This window comes from Misgurnus anguillicaudatus, chromosome 11 (assembly GCF_027580225.2).
Source record: "Misgurnus anguillicaudatus chromosome 11, ASM2758022v2, whole genome shotgun sequence".
Taxonomy (NCBI): Eukaryota; Metazoa; Chordata; class Actinopteri; order Cypriniformes; family Cobitidae; genus Misgurnus; species Misgurnus anguillicaudatus.
This window is the reverse complement of record NC_073347.2, coordinates 5,047,563-5,071,239: the sequence shown is the minus strand read 5'-3', so window position 1 is coordinate 5,071,239 and position 23,677 is coordinate 5,047,563. Positions and strand designations below refer to the sequence as shown.

General features: G+C 38.5%; 1 protein-coding gene across 1 annotated transcript; it reads right to left on the bottom strand.

Moving 5' to 3' along the window:
- Window positions 1-1,026: 1,026 nt before the first annotated feature.
- On the bottom strand, window positions 1,027-23,466 carry LOC129416357 (serine/threonine-protein phosphatase 4 regulatory subunit 3). The gene is made up of 16 exons (XM_073872908.1): window positions 22,565-23,466; window positions 19,306-19,361; window positions 19,104-19,202; window positions 17,366-17,989; window positions 12,787-12,860; window positions 12,568-12,688; window positions 9,214-9,330; window positions 6,786-6,917; window positions 6,401-6,497; window positions 6,275-6,316; window positions 6,035-6,193; window positions 2,706-2,875; window positions 2,485-2,627; window positions 2,256-2,404; window positions 1,984-2,150; window positions 1,027-1,892 (listed from the first exon to the last, which is right to left on the bottom strand). Exons 1-16 carry the CDS (start codon window positions 22,704-22,706, stop codon window positions 1,779-1,781), a joined length of 2,406 nt encoding a protein of 801 aa, XP_073729009.1. The 5' UTR covers window positions 22,707-23,466; the 3' UTR covers window positions 1,027-1,778.
- Window positions 23,467-23,677: the final 211 nt, after the last annotated feature.

The window sequence follows — 23,677 nt, the reverse complement described above, 5'->3', positions numbered from 1 at the left end:
TCTTGTTAAAGGGGCCATGTCACAAGACATCAACTAAATCTTTGAAGCACGTGTGAAGTTTTAGCTCAAAATACCATATAAATAATTTATAATAATAACATGTTAAAATTGCCACTTGGCAGAGAACGGTTTACCAAAACGAAGTTACTGGGTTGATCTTTTTCACATTTTCTAGGTTGATAGAAGCACCGGGGACCCAATTATAGCACTTAAACATGGAAAGAGTCAAATTTTAAAGCCATGGCCTTTTTAAATTTAAGTGTTTGCAAACTTTGGTCTTTCCTTTATAAACAGATGTGATGTGATTCATCATCTTAATTATTTAAATAGCATCACATTTGTCTATTTAATTATATGTTGAAACTCAATGATCAAAATTTTACACTTGTGACCTTAAATGCATGTAGGCCTATAACCGCAACATGCTAGATAAACCGAAAGAAGAAACATGCAAATGGTAACTAATATTACTTTCAACTTGATTGATGTTTGTTTGTTTTGTAAATATCATTAAAAATAAAAAATGTCCCAATTAGTATAGCTTTTTACATGTAAAGTATTGCCTGCCCATCTTGGAAATTTGGGTATCAAATGTAAACATAACATCAGAGGACATTCATGCACAATTTCAACTTAGGAAACTCATAAATATGCTAATTCTGATAGCACATGAAGGCAGCATTAAACACACTCATTCAGCGGTCTCTCTCAGGCCAATTCACACAAAACACATCTTTGTGTCTAAATGCAAAGCTCAGAAAGGGTTTTTAAAAAAGTCCGACACAGAACGCAAGACGTGCATTTGATAACAGAAACTGCCATGTCAACTTTGGCAGGCACTGCAAAGACACAATGAGAGCACATTTATCAAACGCAGTCCTTCATTTACACTCGTGAGTCTACAATCAGAGCTCTGCTGTTTGAAAGAAATAACAATTCAGCCTGAGAGACCCCACACCCTCCTAAAAACATTTTCTCATCGAACTCTAACCCTCTTTGTGAGCAGCTAGTCAAAAACATGATTCATTTGTTTAATTCAGAACCAAATTTAATCAGAAAACTGTAAAAAATATTAAACTTTTACAAATGCTCTCTAACGGAAGTGGTACTAGTAGGAAATTACACAAAAATGAAGAAACAGTTTTTAATATTTAGATCCGAACATTTTAAAAGATGTCAGGTCCAATGTTAAGAAGAATGCAGATCTATGAAAACACTTTCGGTTATCTTATTATTATTTGGATTGAAAAGCTCATCTTCTTTCTCTGCTGAAGAGCTTGATGTGTTGTTATCCGACACATCCTGATGGGAAACACTGCTGTAACCTCTCAAGCCTTCAGAAACAGTTCACATCACACGACTGCTACTCGGCTGCAAAAAAACACTTTGCCACAATTTCATGTTTTAAAAACCAGCGATGTGATGTTTCAGACAGTATTACAGACAACTGATTAAAAGGTTAATAAGGGCCTGCGCTGATGTGCAAAAGACACGACACTGGCAGGGGCTCATTATTAATTAAATAATAAAAAAACACTCAGAACACAATTAAAAAGTGAAAAGAAAACTACACAGTACTTTCAGGACTGCAAAAGTTGTGCTAATGTCACTCTTACAGCCAGTCAGCATTCAGTACTGTGGCTAGTCCTGCTAGCCTGTGTGTGGCTGTCCCATGAGCCCTGACGCCATGAAGACGACTGCTGCTGCTGTTGTGATTGGAGGTAGGAGATGAGAGACAGCAGTACCATTAAACAAAGGAAACAGGACTGCAACCGGTCTTATAAACCTAGACGAGGCCGTTTCCTTGGGGACTGCTCCTCTTCATCACTTTCCTCCTTTTCATCTTCATCTTCATCATCATCTGGATAGTCCACGAGGCCCACCAGTCCAGTCTGATGAACACGAGCAGCGTTAAAAGATAAAACACATTTTATGAACATTAAGTATGTCAGTACTACGTCTTTAAGAACATGCGTAACGTACCCTCGGTGTCTGGCTGGAGGTGGGTGTGGCTGGTTTGGAGCTGTTGGAGGAAGCCGAGGGTGGAGGTTTGGAGCTGTTCGCAGCCCCTGAAGAATGAGAGATGGTGAACTTAAAGCTGCCTGTGGACGTCCGCTTGGGCTGATTCTCTTTGTCTTGACATTCTTTAACTGAAAAGAGATACAAAACCCACATAAATGTTCAAATAGAGAGAAGGAAGCAGTTCAACAAAAAGTTCATTGACACCGTTCACTCGATGACAAATGCAGAAATACCTTTCTCATTCTCCATGTACTTCCCATAATCTGTCTTGCACTTGTCCAAGTCTGCTTCTGTATCCTCTTCTTCTTCTTCTTCTTCTTCCTCATCTTCATTCAGCCACATGTCCTTGTCCTCTTCAAATGAGCGTCCGTCCCTGCGATACCTGTAAGACATGAATTCATGAATATGTTTGTTCATGCCGAGTGTACGCAGATGCAGTCGGTTTCTGCGGTGGTCGGGCACCTGCTGAATCCTCGACTCTGTTGTCTGTCCTTCTCCTGATCGTATCGGCCCTTCAGACCCTTAAACGTCTGCACGTACTCGATGGACTCCAGCGCTTTGTAGAAGTTGTCGACAATGTGTGCGATCAGAGACTTGATGTCCTCCTGAAGTAAAACAAGATTCATCAGACCCGAGCAGAACAGGAGTACCAGACATGATGTTTTTCTGAAAGAGTTTCTTACCACTCTGATGAACTCGAAGAGCTCAATGATGGCCGAGTTCAGGAGGTTGTATCTGGACCCGTTGTCTAACAGAGCGTTGATAACCGGCTCAAACAGGTTTCCTCTCATGATGTAGCGGTTATAATACTCATCCTTTAGCCCAATGATTCTTCTCATGAAGCGCAGAACACCTGAACAATCACATAGGATTTATTAGCCTTTACCAGAGTCTTGCACAAACACAAGTGAACTTCTAATACTTGATGTAACGTGTGGTATAATATTAAAGGGTCACTTGCGGGGCGGATACAGGTCGGGAATCAATAGGCTCGGGTGGACTGCGTGTCTAAAAGCCATGACCGTTTTAACTTGATTCTGTTCACGCTGATAGGCAGCTTGTTTTAAACCTTCAGAGGAGAACTGATCCTTCAGGTTGAGTGTTGTTTCTCTCAAGGTTTATTTCTTCACTTACACAACCTTGGAGTTTCGGTTCTGTTACTGTCACTTTTGGTTTGCTTACGAAGAGACTGCTGACTAATTTACATTTTAATATATTGGCCCGACTACAATCTTATAGACACCTGATGCAAATGTGCATTTTATGGTATGATTAGAAATTGTATTTTTTATTATCCCCTGGTCTTTAAATAATTTCTTTATTTCTTTGTAAGCCAGGTATGACATGTTTGGTTTATTTTAATCCCTGTCATTTATGAAACTAAATGATCATCGTCTCAGACATATATAGTATATACTACTTGGGTAGGTTAACCTAATGCATTGTATGCTCTTCATCAATTCAGTCATTTACAATCCTATAATTATTTGAAAGACTTTTTCAGTTACTGGCGCAAAACATGATTTGGTCGCACAAATTAGTTATATTATATTATGGATAATAATGAACAATAATGAAACTGTATTACATGCAATTTTACTTGCCATCTTTTAAACCACGTGCCGCCTTGTTTTTTTTTAACGTTGCAGTGTTTCCCACAGATCTGAAATTTACTTGTGGTGGTAGCTGGGGAAAAGGGCAATCATTACCCACCGACAAAAAATGGTCTACTATACATGTGACAAAGAACTTATAATGTGTGACACAACACAATACTTTGATTTATTGAACATTAATATTAATTTCACATTATATTTCATTAATCTAACCACCCCAAACTTTCTTTGAACAAAGCTGACACTGTTTGTCAAAGCACCACGAAAACACTTACTGTTTTTGCACTGATATATGAAGCCATTAGATGACCCTTTTATATTCAAACTCAATATACAATACTATGTATAGTGCAGGTCTATAGATTATAAATGTGACGTTATGACGGTTATAATTTCTATTAGATAGGCACTTTTACTGCTTCTGCTCTATCTTTACATGTCTCTCTTACCGATTAAAAAAAGCTTAATTCACTTATTATTTCAGATTTAAAAGCCTACTTGCGGTCCCGGTGACAGGTGACTTTACTTACAGCTTTACGTTTTTTATATCTTGAGTCAGCTTGAGCTTTGCTCGTTCAGTGCAATGCTTGACATTGCTTTGTTCTACCATATCTGTGCAAACTTTTAAGAAAAGATATGGTTTATTAATAATAAGATTATAAAAAATGGGAGAAAGAAAATGCAGCACGTGGTCGTAACAAGAGTTGTTATCGCCATAGAAACCAGAGACACGCTGAAACTTCACTCGAGCTTCAACGCGGTAGCGCTCGAGGCTGTTCTCCCATCGACTCGGGTTTTACACAAAGTATTAATCAGACTTGGGACCCGAAGTAATTAAACTAGGACCGACACCGACGCGACTGACCATTTAAAATATTAACTGGAACCGCACGGGTCACGGGTATTCCGCAAAGACCTCTAATGGTAAAACTCTGCTCAAGTTCAGACACATGGAAGGATACAATGTGACAGATTCTTCGCGTCGCGTCGCACCGACCCAATTCATTGAGAAACAGAAAGCACGCGAACGCTCACCGTGTTGAAGGCTCAGAGCATGTTATGAAACGTATTCTTAAAATACACATTTCTGTTTTAATAAATGCTTATAGTAAATCATAGCATATTGCCTAAAACATAAGGTAGGTACAAAAATAATCAGTGATACATTTGCGACCCATTAAAAATTAGGGTCGCAATGGCATTTCAAAAGGTTGCATATGCGACCAAAATGGTCGCAGTGTAGTTCCCTGTGCTATGCTATTTAATATCTACTCCAATAAATACTTTGGACCCACCCAAATTTTTTTTGGTTTCCGACACCCATGGATTTGTAATAACTTAGTGGAAGATAGCTCCATGTTATGCTCCATGTGACTTCCATGACACACACGCCTCGGTTTCTGTAGTGTTGTGATACGTCAACAGGTGATAAGTCAGCAGGACGTAGCAACAGTTTAGAGAGGAGAAAGCAACCTCAAAATATTGGTCACGTAACATACGGGCATACGTAACCAGCTCAATTTCATCAAATAAAATCAATTTCATAGTGGTGGCATTAGTGCTGTGATGGTGGCCGTATTTTACCACCGCAATGGTAATGCCTCAATTTACCAATTCTGGTGCGGTAGTTATTGAATGTGCCCACACATTGATGCATTTAGGCTTATATATAATGCATACACATATTTTGAAATACAGAAATGTAAAACAACAATCTTAACAAACGTGCATGCCAAAACATAGTACAATGACCTTTTTAATAGCATAAACACAAGCTTTAATCCCTTCAGACTTTAACTGAATTGTCATAGTTTCTGTCACTGCGACATCCCAAACACGCACACGTTGCATATTTATTACATACCCTTCAACTCATTTTTGTTCTTTAACCACATATTTTTATTAGAGTCTGTCGGTCTGCCTAATGCAAAATACATTTAAAGCACATTCATGTCTAGAGTATGCAGTTGAATTTGATCACTGATCGCACTGATTTTATCCACCCACAATTAATCAAAACGTTTTTTAACACCCTACCCAATTCCACTGATTATACGCAGCACCCGCGGATATACTCGTTGCCCGACCATCATTGTTGTGCCTCCAAGACAGTGCCCAGCAGGTCATCACTGATATCAGAGGCCCCTCCTTTAGCAAATAGTTTGCTAACCGAGTCTGCTGGCCATTTGCCTTCTAAATGGGCAAGATTGTACTTTATATTTTTTATAGTTTGTGACATGCAAACTACTGTGGGTCGCACTTCACCACTGCGATTGCGCTGCTGTGGTGCGGTAGTCACGACAACCGCCTTAGGTGGCATGGTGTGTGAAAAAGCACTTTGATTTGAAATTTTTTGACATGCCTTAATTATTCAAGATGAGAGCAGAGATACTCACACAATGCCAGGAAGGTGTGTTTGGAGTTCATGAGTGTCAACACTCTCCTCAACAGGTCTTTGTTCATGATGTAGATCTTGATATGGTACGTGTGGTGCTCCACACAGAAGGTCAGAAGCTCCAGGATCAGAGCCAGAAGCTGAGCCGTCTGGAAGTTATCTGAGAGATAAAACAACCCAGATGATAAACTCATAGACACGCAGGTAAAATGAGTCAAGTGTGAACTCAAATGATATGTACCTGGACAAACAGGATTGACTTTAGTGGATCCCTCAGTCAAATCTGTGGTAAAGGTTTAAGTGAAAAGACACGCGTTATATAATGGCTGATGGTTTTATTTGAGTGTTTGTGTAATGTAGATCTTACCAGCGCTCTCCTCGGTGGTGATGGCCAACAGTGGAGCTGTGAGCACATGCATGCAGTTCTTATAGAAGAAACTCAGAAACTCGCCCTTCTCAGTCTTCTGTAAATACAAACATATACGTTACTCATAACTAATTGCTAGTGTGTTAACTCTTTCCCTGCCATTGATGAGTTATCTCGTCAATTAAGAGAAAACATTTCCCTGCCAATAAAGCTTTCCTTCCTTTTTTAATTTGAAGGTAAATTAGAATTTGAAGCTATTTATTTTTAGGATATTTGATGTTTAATGATGTTTAATTTGTGTGCCACTCTGAATTAAGAAATGTTTTATACTTCAATTAAAATACTTATTTGACTTTAAATTAAGGTAACAAACAGACACACTCACGTTGGCTGGAGCGAGCATGTTCTCCGGGTCAATGAGAGTCCGCAGAAGACCCATAAGCTGCACAGCACCACCGAGCTCAGGGTCTGAATCACAGATCATCTGCTTTATTACCACATTAATCAGCAGAACATCCTAAACACAAAGAAAAACATAAGCACATTCAAATGCTACTGACATAAAATAACATGTTTCAAAAGGCTTCTCCCTAAATGAATACCTGAGACAAACCGGATCTTTGTGTCATCATCATACAGTCAATGTGTCATACTTACATCTAGTGATGCAATAAAATGAAAATTATTGTCTGAAACCGATACCGAAAATTCTGGATGCACTTGGCCAAAAATGACTTTTTAAAAATGGTTGTATAATTGTATTAATTTAAGACTTTTTCAGTTTCATTAATTAAATTACTCTGAGTTGGACTACAAACCAACAGGGGTGGAAGGAGTACAGTAAATTCATACTAGGGATGCACGATCTTGATTTTTCACGTCCGATTCAAATTTTCTTTTACAAGCAAACTGCCCGATTCCAGTAACGGTACCTTATACATACATGCATAAATACATACAAACAAAAATCCTAGGCATCTGAAACTCACCTCAATATGTTTATTCAAATGTTTTATGTCAAATAAACGCTGACATTTTGAATGGTTTAGGCAAGCAAAGCTGACACGACTTAATCACATACTGTCATTTTTAATACTACTGTAAATTTGAATTTTTTATCACAAAAACTTCTTTTGGGTGCGGACGTGCGGCCATGGGTGTCCTGGATTTGTTCTGGAAGCTAAACTTTTCTTTTTATCATCCTCAATGACTAAAATACAGTTGGTGGTGGCAGGTGTCAAAAACAGTCCCGCGTGAGTTACTGAAACTTTGCTCTTCATCATCAGTGACAAACATGATGAACATTAACAACTTTTATTCATTCATTCATTCATTTATAATGGGACCCTGCACAATTTTTAACATAAAATTTTCATCTCATGTATTGTACCGGATTTAGCCGAGGGCTAATTTTCATTCGTATTATTAGATATACTGTTGTGTTTCAGAGGAGTCAAACGCGCGAGTAATTTTAAAGTGCCCCTCAGATGAATTTTCTAAAATTACCTTTACTGCAGTGTGTAATGTAGCTGTCCATCAACGTAAACGATCTGCAGTAGTTCATCTGAAAGTGCACGATTCATACATTTAAAAGAGGGAGTCGATTCTGAATGACCGTAACGAGTCGTCAGTCATTCGATTGCTTTAGCTTTTACAAATCTACGTAACCAAGTAAAACATTTGCATGATGCCTGCCTCTGGTTTACAGAATAATATGTATAGTAATTAATGATAGAAAGTGCAGGTCTAAAGATTATAAATGTGACCAGTGTGTTATAATGGTTTATGTTGTTTTCTTTCGCTTTTTTAGACAGAGTAAAAAGCAGTAAAAGTGCCTCTCTTTTAATTCCTCTCTTGCAGAAGAGCTTAATACACTTATTATTTTAGATTCAAAAGTATACTTGCTGTCCCAGTGACTGGTGACTTTACATTACAGCTTTGCGTTTTTTATATCTTGAGTCAGCTTGAGCTTTGCTCGTGCAATGGGCTTGACATTCACATTGCTTTTTTGCTACCATCTCTGTGATCTTTAGCAAACTTTTTAGATATAAAAAGATGGTTCATTGACAATAATCTTATTAAACAAAGGGAGGGAGGAAGAAAGTGCAGCGCGTGGTCGTGACTTTCAAAACAATCAGTTGTTGTTATCGCCATAGAAACGGAGGCACGCAGCTTGAAACTGCACATATGCATTAGCGCTGACTTACTCTGATCATGGGCATTTTCCACACAATGTTAATCGGACCCGGTCCTCCGTAAAAACCTCTAATGCATACAACTCAAGCTCAAGTTCAGAAACATGTGACGCTGAACTCGCTTCATGTCGCACCCAATTCACAGAGAAACAGAGAGCATGTGAACGTATAGCAGACTCATCGGAAGAGACATGATGTGCTCACACGCAAAATGCCATTAATAATAAAAAGCGGGAGGCGCCAAAAAGCGCTGTGTTTGCATCCCTGATTTGACAAATGAAACTTGTAAGGAAAAATACAATATGGAGAAGTTACATACAGCACAATTTTTAAGATCCAGACATCAAAATTCAAGACTTTAAGTCTTTTTAAGGTATTATTTCCAAATTAATAAATTCAATGCTTTTAGGGCTTTTTAAGACCCCGTGGGACCCTGATAAATGTATATTTTGAGAAATAACAGTCTGCAGTTAGTTGTGCCGTGTAGCGCTGCAATAAAGGCTCTAGTCAGACTGAAATCTGCCAAGCAGAGAAACATTTATTTTTAGTTTTTTATTTTCGGACATTTTTTCTTTCAGACAAAACCCAATAATGGCATTTGACCAAAATCCTACTTACATCATCAGCTTGCTGTGGCTCCTGCATGACAAATTCTCGAACCATAGACGGACTGAACTCCACCAGATATGAGAAGATATCAGTGGCGGCAGCCTTCACCTGTACATCATCCATACCCTAAAAGACAACAACACACCTTCAGAATTATGACACCATTATATATATTCTCAGATGATGTAAACAGATGTGTGTATTACAAACATTAAAGACACAAGGGCACAGAATAAACACACACAAAGTGCAGATCATTTTGACAAACAACTTGTATATTGCAAAACCTTTTAAAGCTCCACTGTGTAGGATCTACTCCCATCAAGCGGTGAAAGTCTATATGACAACCAACTGAATATTACTTTCTAGCCCCCCCCCCATTCGGAACGCGTTTTAACTCGTACGGTGGCCCGGCCGTGTCATGCCAAGGTTAACATGGCTTCCAGTAGCTACAAAGCAAAAGCAATGAAAAAAATGAACAATTTGCAATGTCATTTGCGTGTGATCCATCAAAGCACACAGATTTATGTTTAACGTGGAAAAAGTCTGATTGTATATATCCGCTTAAAATCACATACAAAAAGCAACCATAAACGTAGCTTAGACACTCCTTTTTCATCCACGCGAGGAAATTATCACAGGGGCTGTTAAACTTGGTATTTAGATGCGTTTTCGTCAATCAGATCACAAGTGGACGAGAGAGAGACATTACGTTTACACTTGGTGTTTAAATCCGTCTCTTTTTGTCCATTTTCGACCGCTTCTCTTCAGATTACTGAGGAGATGGTCTGTGGACCAGTTCCTCTCCTGTCATTTACTCATGAGCTAGAGTAATGACGGGTTTAAATGGACGAGAACTAATATGTCAGAGTCCAATGCTTATGTTTAAGTAAACGTTACATGTCCGTGTATATGCAAGAGCTTTCTCTGATATTGGTGAAATAAGATCGCTCAACTTTCACACGCTTGTAAAATGAAACGGAAGACACGCAGATCAGACGCTTTTATCAATGAAAGGCTAAAAATAGCGCTGTACACCGTGTATTTGTGTTAGAGGTCAGAAAAGATGAAAAACATTTATCTCAGTACCTCAGATTACATAAATGGGCGGAGAGACGGCGTGTGGCTGTTCCAAGACATTAAACCACATGCATGTTTACACTAACAAGTGTTACGCATACCCATGCTATAGTTACACAAGGAACTATAAAACTTCAAGTTTACAACATAAACTGTATATGTAAACGAATATGCTGAATTACCTGTGGTGAAGATAACTTAGCAACTTCATTGTCCAATGAGACCCATCTTGGAAAACTAACTCCAATATTGACTTTGGTCTTGATGTTTTTCCTGTCGCGTTGTCGTTTAAAATCCCTGTTTCGCTTCCTTGGCGACTTGTTTTAATGTCCTCGAGAATAGTTCTTTAACAGGCTTTCAACGCAGGTTTATCACGGCGTGCGGCCGAAGGATTCAGTCTAACGCAGGTCGCATATCCGGGCTGCATACGTCATCAAGCCTGGTTTATTTAAATTAACTGAGCATTACATTCGCAAGTCATAAGCATATTACATCAATTTACAATTAACTAAGAATAAATGTCAGCTTTATAATTGTTAATATTCTGAAATAAGACTGTCTTGATGACGTATACCGCCTACACATGCAACCTCCGTAGGCTTCAGCTCGCGGCCAGCTTGAGTGTACTCTGAAAGCGCGAAAGGCGGAGCTTGAATTTCAGGAATGTCCCTCGTCGGCGAATGTATTTCAAAGATGGAGGCACAACATGGATTCAGCCAGAGAGCGACTCGATCGTATGTATTTTAAATAGCAGATTCTACACTTACGAGAATACTTTGATTAGTGGGGTGGAAGTAATTACACATGAATGAGCACATACTTTTGGAAGAAAACATGGGTTTTTGCTAAGAATTAACTAAAAAAAAGTACACACTGGAGCTTTAAGCAAAAATGCCACTTCTACTTAAGATCTGAAGATTCATCTGAAGAACCGATGAAAGAAAAGTTGAGTCTGATTCATCTTTTGGAAACTTTGATGAAACTCAAATCAGAATAAGCATGCAAGGTGTGCGAGTAATCTAGAATAGTTTGTACAAATTTTGTGTAATAAACAGTCCCTCCAGAAAAACGCGATCGCGCGATATATTGCATAATCAGCCAAAGTCCGCATATTTATGCGGGGCTGCATTTTTTCCAAATACGACACACTTTCGCCGCATTAATTACATATTTCCACGCACAAAATATGCGGGGCTTGCATAATTTCATAATCTCTGCATTTTCGTAGCAAAAAGTCACATATATATTAGCAGAAAGTTGAAAAATGTTGCATTTACTTCCCAAAAGCGCAGCCGTGTCCTCTATTGCCATGGGAACGTTATGAAGTGACGTGATTATGTGACGTGAACATCATTTCAGCTTTTGCAAGTTTCCGCAGTTTTTGCAAGTACCGCAATTTGAGCAAATTCCCGCAATTCCATTGCATAAATATCCCGCATATTCCATCGCATTTTTTAAGAAAACGTGCCGCATAATCGTGGATTTTTGCCTGCAACAATCACAAAAAAACTCCGCGTTTTTCTAGAAGGACTGAATAAAGCCCTATTCGGACGGTAATTGTTTCTCTTGGGGACGTTAGGTAGAATGTCAGTGTTTTTTTCTGACCACTCGCTTAAAAATTTACGGCCAAATTACCTAATGTTTATTGACAAACACCAAGGTTGTGTGGTAATTTAATTGCCGTCGGAATCCACATCTCTCAGCTTCTAAAATGGGATCAATGCAAAAGTGATTCTGCACATCTTTTTAGACCACTAAAAAGCAGCGTATGGTCACTCGCTTTGTGTTTATTTGCATCATTGAAGCGGCTTTCTTTGCGAGCATGTTAAATGGACATAAGCTGTCACTGCCCTTCTACAGCGAGTGGGCTGATATAAATAAAGAAAAGAAAAATCACAAAAACATTTAAAATGTCTACTATCAGCAGCAACAAGTGCTAAACACAATTGTAATATTTATTCAATTACACAACAGTAAAATCAAATATCCCAGTCATGTATATGATCATGTTATTAACCACACGTGCAGCACATTTCCAGGTGTTATAAATTATAAACTTGTATAAACACACCCACTGCAAACTTATCTTTATCCGAATGCATGCGTTTTAGCGTGGAGGAAGCATGCACATATATTTTTAAAGACAGCCTCATTAGAAACGATTACTGTGCATATAGGGCTTATGTCTGGTTTTATTTTGTACTGTGAAAAATGTATCGCTGTTAACTTCGTTTTTTTTTTTTTGCCTAAACCTATTTAAGTGCTTAAACTTATTTAACTCACCATAACAATTTCTAGTGCAGGTAAAATTCCAAGATTTGCCAGCGTTTTGAAAAAAGCATCCCTGTTTTGTGGTTGCAGTGTCTGTGAGAATGCACAAAACTCTTTAAAGAAGTTGACCAGCAAAAGTGAAACACAAACAAGATGGTGAACGTGAGAAACGAAGCTCTGTGAAAATCATCACATGGGTCTCTGTGTGTGTTTGTTGTATGATGTACCAGCTCTCTTCTCTTATTCTCCTCTGTGGCTTCATCAGTCAGCTGAGCAAACACCTCCGTTAAAAACTTCTCGTCCTCCTGAGCCAGACAAACAACAATAATTTAAGACAGAACCTGACATTTCCTATGCATTCAAACAAATAACCTTATAGAAAATATCTGCTATGAGAGAAATGCAAGGCAAACATTCAGGTGCAAGGGCCATATTTTCTTTTATGACTTTTTTATTTAACCAGGAAGGTCTCATTGAGATATATTATACGTCCTGGTCAAGATAGGCAGCACAGGACAACAAAAATTACAAAAACAATACACAATATCACTCAAATGAAAACAAACACAAATATCTAATAAATCAAATCTAAAAAAGTACAAATCCTAATCAGTTATAAAACACGTTTCATAAAAACAAACAAGTGGCAGTCAAATACGCAGATTCATTCATGTTTCAAATCCTTTTCTGTAGTACTATTTATATGGTGAAAGTAACTTATAAACCCGGTTGCAGGAGAGTTTCTCAGAAATGCGTATACAAAAATTTTAATAAAGCTTAAATACTTTTTGAAGAGATGTCCTTTCTCCATTTGGTTGGTATTATTGCTTTCGGTTTGTGCATTTTAATTCTCAGAATTCCTACAAAGTATGTTGTGTCCTTTTTTGGAACATCAATAACGCATCCATGTTTCCCTCATCTAAAACAGAAAACATGAGTATAGACTGATATTTTTTTGATGTCTGGCCTCAATCATCAAGGGTTTAGGACAAAATAATAAATAAAATGGAAATATATTGGTGTTAATTCAGTCTCTAAGTATTTATATTTAAAGTTATGACTAAAAATTTCATAAAGCTGGAATTGCCAAATGGTTATTGTGTTGGTACTGTTTTCTGTCTTTGTTGAGAAGAACCAGCATATTGACTAATGATGGATCGATCATTATTTTTCTTTTATTTATGTATTTCTTTTTTATGCAAATGAGCTGATTCCAATATTTTCCTTTAAGCAACAGACAAGAAAGACTAAAAGAGTACATGAACAAGATGTTTATTTGCTTGTTAACAGGCTCAAATAGTATTTGAAAATTTTGGAGCAATTTAAAATTAAAACAGCCAAACCTGCATCTTAAAGGGGACACATCATGAAAATGTGACTTTTTGTGAAAAAGTAAAATGCTGTCAAGACGGAAAAATGTGCACTAGGGTGGTCCTTATTTTTCAACTTTTAAAAGTTCATGCTCTCACCCTAGGGCTGGGCAATATGGAGTGTAAATTATATCTCGATATATTTTGCTATATCTCGATGGCTTTGCGTGAAAAATACCCTCCCCAAAAAACTGCTGCAAAACAAATATGTCAAAATCCACAAGGTCTTTTTTATTGAAGTGCAAAGAGGTAGTTCACGTAGGAACAAAGTGCTTCTGCAACATTTAAAAAAAATACAAAAATTATACTTTAATTATAAATTAAAAAAATACATAGTCTTCTTTTTATTCAAAAATAAAACAACTCAACTTCAGATATTAAGTTTTTGGTAGACGTTGACAATTCTTAGTATTTTTTCTGAAAACCCTCAGGAGATAAGGGTATTTATCCTGGAATAACATAGGTTTTAGGCGTTTTAGGAGTAAATGGGTTAAATATGAGAGAAAACACTATTGTTGTTACACAGAAAACTACAGAACACATGCACTTGCACACCGCATCATAGGGAGAGAAAAAGCTCTCACATCAAGAAAACGTGTCTGTGTGTGTGTGAAGCACTACTGCTAACCTTTGTTTTGTGTTGATAAACTAGATCAGTAGTCTTCTCTGTCAGTGACATTTATGCGAAAAAGAAAGTATACAGAGAAACGGACATTAAAGCACTGCCACCTTTTCACTGTTACCAGAGAGAGATGCGCACTGTTGAAGCACTTCACGCAATGAGAGAGAGAGAGAGAGAGAGAAAGGGGCGCGCTGAACGCTCCCATCAACGAATTTAAGCCGTTTTAAACAGTAAAATATACATGTAAATGGGAATCATGGAAGATCTATTCGTGGTGGCCAGTGTTGATTCCGTGACGGGCGCCGCCATGTTAAATGAGACAACACGCGAGGGGAGGGGGAACGAAGGCAAGGAGGTGGGGGCGAGCACAGCACACAGAAAAGGCAAAGCAGCAAAGTGGCGAAATCAGAATTTAATATAAACATTATATCGATATATACGATATGTCAAAATCCATTTCGAGTTCTAAAAATATATCGATATAGTTTGAATATCGAGATATTGCCCACCCCTATGTCAACCCACTAATATGTTTGAATAAATAAATAATTTCTTTTTCAATATTAATTAACATTTAGAGGTTCCTCAAGGCCTTTGAAGTTTAACACATTTGCGTATTATGTGATACTTTGTGCTAGCATGTGTATAATTGTTTAATAATATATATGGCAGCAATGGACTTATTTGACAATGCTCCATGCAATTAAAACTCCTGCTTTAGTTGTGATATGTCTTTCAAAGCAAAAAAGCTTAAATGTGAATGAAGCACAATAGACAATATACACTGAGACAATAGCTAAAGCAAAACACAGCAAGTCTGCTATATGGTTACTCGGATCAGAAGAGACTAAAATAACTTGAACAAAGTAACCCTCCAAGAAGCAAGTTTTATGTGTGTTGTCCGTTTTTAAATGGTACAGTTTTGCAAAAATATGTGATTTCGGAAATATTCAAAGGCTTAGAGCAACCTCTAGATATTGTAGGAACAATTCAAAATTTTGCAGTGTGTTTTTATTGATATCCTAACACATTTAGATGGTGAGAGTTGAACATTTAAAAAAAATATTTTGACCCATTCTAAGGACCACCCTAATGTGCATGGATGGAATACACTAAAGAGTAGGAAGTTGTTCCGACTTTCGACTGTAAGAAGACAGAGCCTGTCCGGTAACCTTTTTAGAGATGTCCTTACACAAAACCTCCTTCAACACACAAGCCCTGGTGGCACCTGCTTTTGTCGAGTTAAATTTATTAACAGGGCTACAGACTGCCACCAAAATTTGAGAGTGTTAAACTGAATTTTACATCCAGTCGCACATGTGCGAACAGTAAATTTGACCTTTTTTTGTGATGTGACACTGAATTTGAAACAGCACGTTGTACTTTCTGCATCTATCATCATAGTATTTATTAGTAATACACAGGGTTCCCACACCTTAGTTTACTTCAAATTCAAGGACCTTTCGAGGACTTTCCTGGTGCAATACCCTCAAATTTAAGGACCCAATGTGGGGACACATTTCAAGTGAGAGCAAAGTTACATCGTGTTACCTTTATAAGATACATTGTTACAGTTCCCTTTCGAGGGAACTCATGCTGCGTTACTGCGGTGACACTTTGGGGACGCCTCCAGGTGTAAGTGCGTCTGAATGTGTATATCAAATTCAACCAATGGTGAGGTTTAACGACAAAGACAGGGTAACGCAGGAGCCAGGAAGTATATTGCTATCTGAAATATTGCCAAAGACCGTTACAGGGACGCAGGAAGTATGGCAAGGGAGACGTTTTCATGTGTCAAACACAACTATGCAAAAAAGCATTTTGGTATGAATCAACATTCGCATACAGAAGATATAAGCATTTAAAGTAAACAGTTTAGCATGTGTGCTTAAAAAGTCTAGAATTGTTATGATATTATCCTACACTACACAGGGAATAATTTGGATTTATTTTTTTCAGAAAACTTCTGGCATAAAATAGATTCAAGCACTTTTAATGACCTGTATCTATGTATATTAACAAACTTTCAAGGATTTCAAGGACCCGTGGGAACCCTGAATAAATACAGTGGAAATTAGTAGAAATGTGAGTATTTGGTTAGCATGTTGATTACGGTGTGTGCCCCTAAAATTTTCAGTTAGGGGCTACTGTGCTCCTAGTGAAAAAATAAAGTACCATTCAGGAACTGGTACCAAAAGTAAAACCTTTGACAAACAAAATACCAGCAGAAAACAAAAACATCAGTCGATATGATTAAAAGCGCATATTTTATCTCTGACAGTAGATGACGCTTGTACAGTGGTTCCCAGCATTACCCAGAAAACAAAGCAGCTGTGTGTGCTTACAAAAAGCACTTAATCAGTCGTTATACAGAAATCAGAAAATGCAATCAACACTTTTCCCAGAACAGTTTGATTGTCAAACCCTTGGTTGGTATATGATTTTTTTAGGAAGTTTGCCCAACCCCTAACACAGAAAATGGTACTTGCCTTTCGACTGCCATGAATGCATCTAAAAACACACGAGAACTGAGTTTATACATGAACCCCAGTCCACGGGTTTCGGTGCGGATACCTGGTAAACACTGTTATACCTGGTAAACACTGTTATGTTAAAAAAAATCTCTCACACTGAACAAAAGGTGAGTTGGAATTTATGCAGTGATGTGTTAAACAAATAGGGCCTAACTAGAAGTGAATACATACTGAATCAAAATTTTTTCCAACTTTTCCAACTTCACCTTTTTCCAACAATATTTGGTGCAAATATGGCAGAAGTGACAAACACAGTTACACCCTTAGTGATTGAGGACACGCACCTGAAGCATGCTGACAATCTCCACCTTATTGAAGAAGATGAACGAGGTTAACGTGGACAGGAAGTTCTCCTCAAAGACAGACGGTGTGGGCAGTATGATGTCTTGAATGTACTGTACTCGATACGTCTGGTGAATCTTCTGTCGGAGGTCCGAGTCTGTGATGGGGATCACCTCTTTGAATTTTGCCGTCTTCGTGAGGAACTCCCTATGTCTCTTGGGCTGAACCAGTGCCGGGTCATACTCCAAACAGCCCACCACATCCATAATGCAGTCATCTGAAAACATGAGCTCGAACAGGGTGGCTTTGTTTAAGAAGAGCACGCCACGTACAATCTCGTACAGATGATGCAACTCTTCTCTATGGTCCGAGTCCTCGCACACCCTAAAGAGCTGAAGCAACTTCTTCATGTATCCCGTGCTCATCAGGGCAAGAGCCAGCTTTTCCCTTCGGATGGGCGACGACAGCACAGACGTCACCAGCTCGGCAATCTCCTCTAGCCGGCTCATCTCACAGGGTGGAAGCTCCACTAAATGACTGGTCTCTGGGATCTCCTCGAAACGCTCCTCCTCAGATTCATCAATGGGGTCTTGAGTGATCTCCACGGATGGATCTTTCCCCTGCACCTGAACACAAGCAAAAATACAATTACATTCCAACTTGAAAGTAGGAATGGCAAATTCTAATTTATTTAAAAGCTTCATTTCCACCACGCTAAAGGCAAACACAAACTTTTTGACCAATCATGTCATCTACACCATGTCCTCAAAATATGAATGCTGGAATGTGCTGTTGTCAAAGTACTGCATTCAACTCATCATTCGACTGATAAAAAGCTGTGTGTGCACTATATGTGCCCAATGGTTTCTAATCTGTGTACGGTCAAATCCATCAGTTTAGCTCTCATTGTTCAATACTGTTATCACTGATTGTTACACGCTAATACTTAATTCTGATTTGCCAGTGACAACATTCCAAAGTGTGTTATTCCCAGAAAGCAACTGCTTGAAATAATAACAAAGCCTAATCCTGTTACTGCCGGTCATCTTGACAGGTGCAGTTTGATATTTACAAATAAATATATATTAGTGATGTAAGGTCGGCAACACCAAAGCTCCAAAAGTATCAAAAATATTTATTGATTAAAAACAGTGCTTGGCATCTGATGCCAACACTGTTTTTAATCAATAAATATTTTTGATACTTTTGGAGCTTTGGTGTTGCCGACCCCGCATTACTACTATTACGTTTTTTTTGTCGAGCACCCAATTTAAATTGATGTGCGTGCTTTAGCCTGCTCTTTGTCAAATAAATATATATGTAATAAAATATAACATTTTATTTACAAGTGGTGACTGAACCAAATTACATGCACGTCTTGTTTAACTTTCCGTCTTGGCCTAAAGTCGTAAGAATTTGTTGTTGTGTATAAGGTGTGCGTTTTTCAGAAATGATTAAATCAATGTTTTTGTGTCCATATATTCACTCGTGCAATAATTATCTCTTAATCTGCAATAACAACTGTCTAGCTGTACATTATCTCTTACATAGAACATCACAAATGACCAATAAGAATCAAGAATTTCAAGAATTAGTTTTGTTATCATTTTTAAATTGCTGTTAATGATTGGTCGGTCAACTGTCTTCATCCCTTTTTGTGAACAAAAATTAACAAGTGAAGTTAATAAGTGAAGTTTCTTAATGAATCAACTCATGATAATGTACGTAAAGTGAAAGAACCTGACAGATCTTTTCCCAGATTTCATCACAGCCAGCTTTCTCTTGAAAACTCAGCGCCAGATCGTAGGTTTCCGCTTCAGACCAAACAATGAGCGTGTCCTGAGGAGGTATATATCACAACATAGAGTTAAAGACATTAACTTACAGATTTTACACTTGTAAAAAACCGTGTGTGATAGGATTGATGGATGCTCGTGCTCACCTGTTGTTTCTGATAAGCAGTGTTGGGATTAATTTTAGACTCCAGTAATAATGATCCTACAATAGACCACAAAACACATCAATAAAATCACAAACATTTGCCGCAATTTCAACCGCTTATTAGTTAATCCCTTAACACTGATTATTTATGAGATGTACACTGACTAAAAATTAAAGTAAGTATAATTTAATTGGCCAATGTAAGGTAACTAGGGGTGTAACGGTTTTCTGTAAAAATCTGAACCATGCCGTTCACCTTCCTTGGATCGGTATGCGTTTAAACCGCGGTTCATTAACGCATCTATAATGGATATTTTGGTGAAGTAACAAAAACAATCAAAGCTCCGCTAACCACTGCGCATGACAGTACTGTAGAAACAGATCATCTGTGTCTCACGTCCTTTACATTAAAGAAGAGCTGTCCAGTCAACTGTGCTGATGAACCTGCACTTGACCGATAACATCATAAATTCACTGTCTGGTGGCACACAGTAATGAAATTCAAAACAAAACTGCGGACAACTCCCGAATGCTACTGTATGACATTAGACGTAATTCAGGAGTCCAGAGATTAAAGGACAAGTTGGGTATTTTACACTTAACGCCCTGTTTTCAGATTATTTATGATGAAATAGAACGGTTTTGACTGAAATTTGGACATATGATGCTGGCCCGAGAATTTTCGAGTGTTTCTTGTATCACCTCTCATCTCTACAATGGGTTTAATGGTGCACTGGAGCAATCCTTCCTGGAATGCATTGAACTTTCGTTTGCAGGGACGTGGGGCTCGCCGAGTGGTCGGGGGTGTTCACTGGTATGCTCACACAAAAACCGCCGCAAAAGATGTCCTCCAACAGGTTTTATCGTAGTTTTTGCCAACTCCATTGACTTGTATTAGATGTGCTGTGAGGTACGGTATTACTCCACGCCGGGAACGTTGTTTCTATTCTTGCAATCGGCAAAGGCGGATTATCGCCACCAACTGGGCTGGAGTGTCTATTATTCAAGCTCTAAGCGGAAGAATATACGGGTGTGAGGCGTTTGGAAAAATAGGTCCACAAGTTAACAACGAATGCTAAAACAGCTGTTGGAAAGCATCCTCTGCAGCGATCCCCGTGCGAGCACATCAGTGAACACCCCCGACCACTCTTTGTCAACGAAAGTTCAATGCATTTTAGTAAGGATTGTTCCAGTGCACCTATACACCCATTGTAGATAGGGTGTCAATTTATGCAATTTCCCATATTCGATGACAGTGTTTCCCATACATTGATTTATTTGTGGTGGCCCACCACAGAATCAACACTGGCCCCCACAAATAGAATTTTCATGATTCCCATTTACATTTTTATTTCACAATTTAAAACAGCTTAATTCGGCTTAAAATATAATTTTATATATAATACAGATCAAATACAGATACAGATCAAAGAGTAGAAGTGAAACATATTTCAGGTGCCAACACTAGATCAAACGCAAACACAACATGATGACGTCACATATATGCTAATTAGCGGGTGACGTCATCACCACCACAGTCTCCTCAAAATCCTGTGGGAAACACTGGATGATCATTTAAATTAACGATCAATCAATCGAATAATCGTTAACAGTAATAGTGCAATAAGCCTTCACTGCAGTGGCATATAGCCAATGACATAAAAGTGTGCATAAAAACGTCAGCTTCCTCACGCGAATTAAAAGATTTTATTTTGTCTAAATAACATGCTAGTGGGATTGTAAAATGAGTCAATGTAGTTGTTGTTTTGATAAAATCATCAATTTAAACTTATCTCGTAATGAAATATAATGACTAATAGACACAGTAAACTCCGCCTCACATGGGCACTCTGCAACAGACGCATGAAAGTCCATGTCAAAATAACAGTTTTATTATCATCAAGTGTTATTTATCAAGTTGTTTACCTCGCTTTCCGAGTCGTTGATACACTGTTTGTAATTATATCCAAGAAGCACACGCAGGGCACTTTTCTCGTCGTCACCTCAGCTTAGACGTACTTTCAGCAAAGATGCTTATATTACGGAGATGCCAACCTTCCATTAGAAAACACGCAGCGCCTCAGCCAGTCAATAATGATGATCAGTGATATATGTTGTGGGCATTCAGGGTGTAACGACAATCAGTTACAGTTTACATTTGACAGTTTCTTGCCATAATTTAAGATTACATTTTAATCTGTTCATTAAAAACGGCTTCTGGTCTCCTTCTCTGTATGAAGCAGCGTTGCTATGCTAATCTTGCAGGTTTCCCCGAAGAGGGTCTTTGCTTTCAGTATCCTAAACGTATTTGCATTTTCTGCGTCGGACCCTGTCAGATCCACTGCGGATGTAATTTTGTTGCGTTGGCAGCCAGCCAGCCTCGTCTCGCATGACTTTAAAAAGCACATGCGTGTGCTTGGCATCGAGCATCGTTGTGATCATAGCTAGTAGTTTAACTTTTGCGCGCTCGCTTAATTTTTTTCCTCCAACTGTATGTGTTTTGCGCAGGCGCCGCACACACGTGCATGATCTTGTTTTTCAACAATCGTTAAGTTTTATCGAGTAAATTCTTATCGACAATTAATCGAAGATCGATTAATTGTTAACATCCCTAATTGTAGAGATGGGAGGTGAAACAACAAACACAAAAAATTCTCGGGCCAGCACCACACGTCCAAATCCCAGCCAAAACCGCTCCACCCCACCACCAACAATCCGAAAACAGCTTTAAGTGCAAAATACCAAACCTGTCCTTCAAGAGTGTTTTGTTGATTTGGCAGTAGAAGTTTTTACTAGAACATTGCCAATGCCGAACCGTACCACAACCACAAAAACATGATACGAACCGCACTGTGAGCACTGGGAACCGTTACACCCCTAATGGTAGCCCATCCTTGGACTGACTCTTCTGTATTCGGATAGTGGTCTTTGATGTTCAGATGGTGTTATTTATTTAAGGACAGAAAAAATGCATAAGAGTAAAGTCTGCAACTAAAACGTTACCGCTAAATAAATCATTTTTAAAATAAATGTGTGCATTTCATTAATATCTTTTAAAAACCTCATGCCTATTTGTGAGTGAATTATGAATAAAAAAGGTGTAAAAAAAAAACATTTACTGAAATTAACTATGATATAGTATTTTTATGTATCATGCATATTTTTGGTATGATCTCAACAACACAGCTCTTTAGACAAGGACTATAACATATATGGTTAATGTTTATAGCAGTGAATGTGATAATGGTTATGCATCCTACCATCGGTTTCAGCAGTGACGGTTAGTGATGTGTCCTTCAGTGTGTCCACATAAGAGCAGGACACATGTCCAGTACCTCTGTCCTCCCATTGTCTGTCCTCATTCAGAGTATAGACCTTCACACGACGACGAGTGTCACTCATCTTCAAGACACTAAACTTAACAATGACAGCCTTCAAACTCTACTGTGTGCCATATTTACCACAGATAACCAGTAGTCTAAAAGACTAACGCGAGCATAATTCAGACTCTATTATCTGTCATATTTACCACAGATAACCAGCAGTCTAATACTCTAACACCAGCAGCCGTTAAACTATATTATCAGGGTTATTTACAACAGAAAACAGCATTGGACTATCACCGTCATCACTTTTATACACACAGCTGGCTCTCAGTCAACTAAACCTCAATAAACACACAACAAACCCAACTACTTTAACTCGGTAACAAAACATCCACTCACTCACTAACGTTACCAGTTTACCTCAGGATCTTCCTGATCTACGGACCGCAAAACTTCATGAAAACCCACTTACAGACTCTTCACCTCTGATAACAGACACTTTACCTGACTGACGTAATAAAATCAATCACACCGGCATTTAAATCCTCTTTAACTGAACTAAACCGTGGTAGTTTACCTCGAATAAGCCCGAGTCCGGCACACAAACTGATTAAGTAAAAAAAGCGGCTGAAAACTCGATCACTAATCTACACACACAACCTCACATAATGCTCTTAATGTCTTATTTAGACAGGCGTTTAGGTCTCTTGTTTGGTTTTATTATCATCACTCTGTTTCTGACCGCCAGCGTTTGACTATCTGCCGATCGCCGCCATCTTGTGTTTCCTGCACCTGATCGTCGGCTCGTGTGATGCCGCGGGGTTTCCGCGCACGGGCTACGGCAGCCGCGTCAGGACACGCGCACGCTACCATGGTGACCAACAAGATACCGTGATACCAATCGGAAGGCTGCAGCCTCCGGAGGTCGCTTATGTGGGCTGCATACGTCATATAAGACGTCTTATTTAAAGTTAACGTTGATATTGTAATACGTAACTGATACGTAATCAGTTAATATGCTTATGACTTGCCATATATACAGTTTTA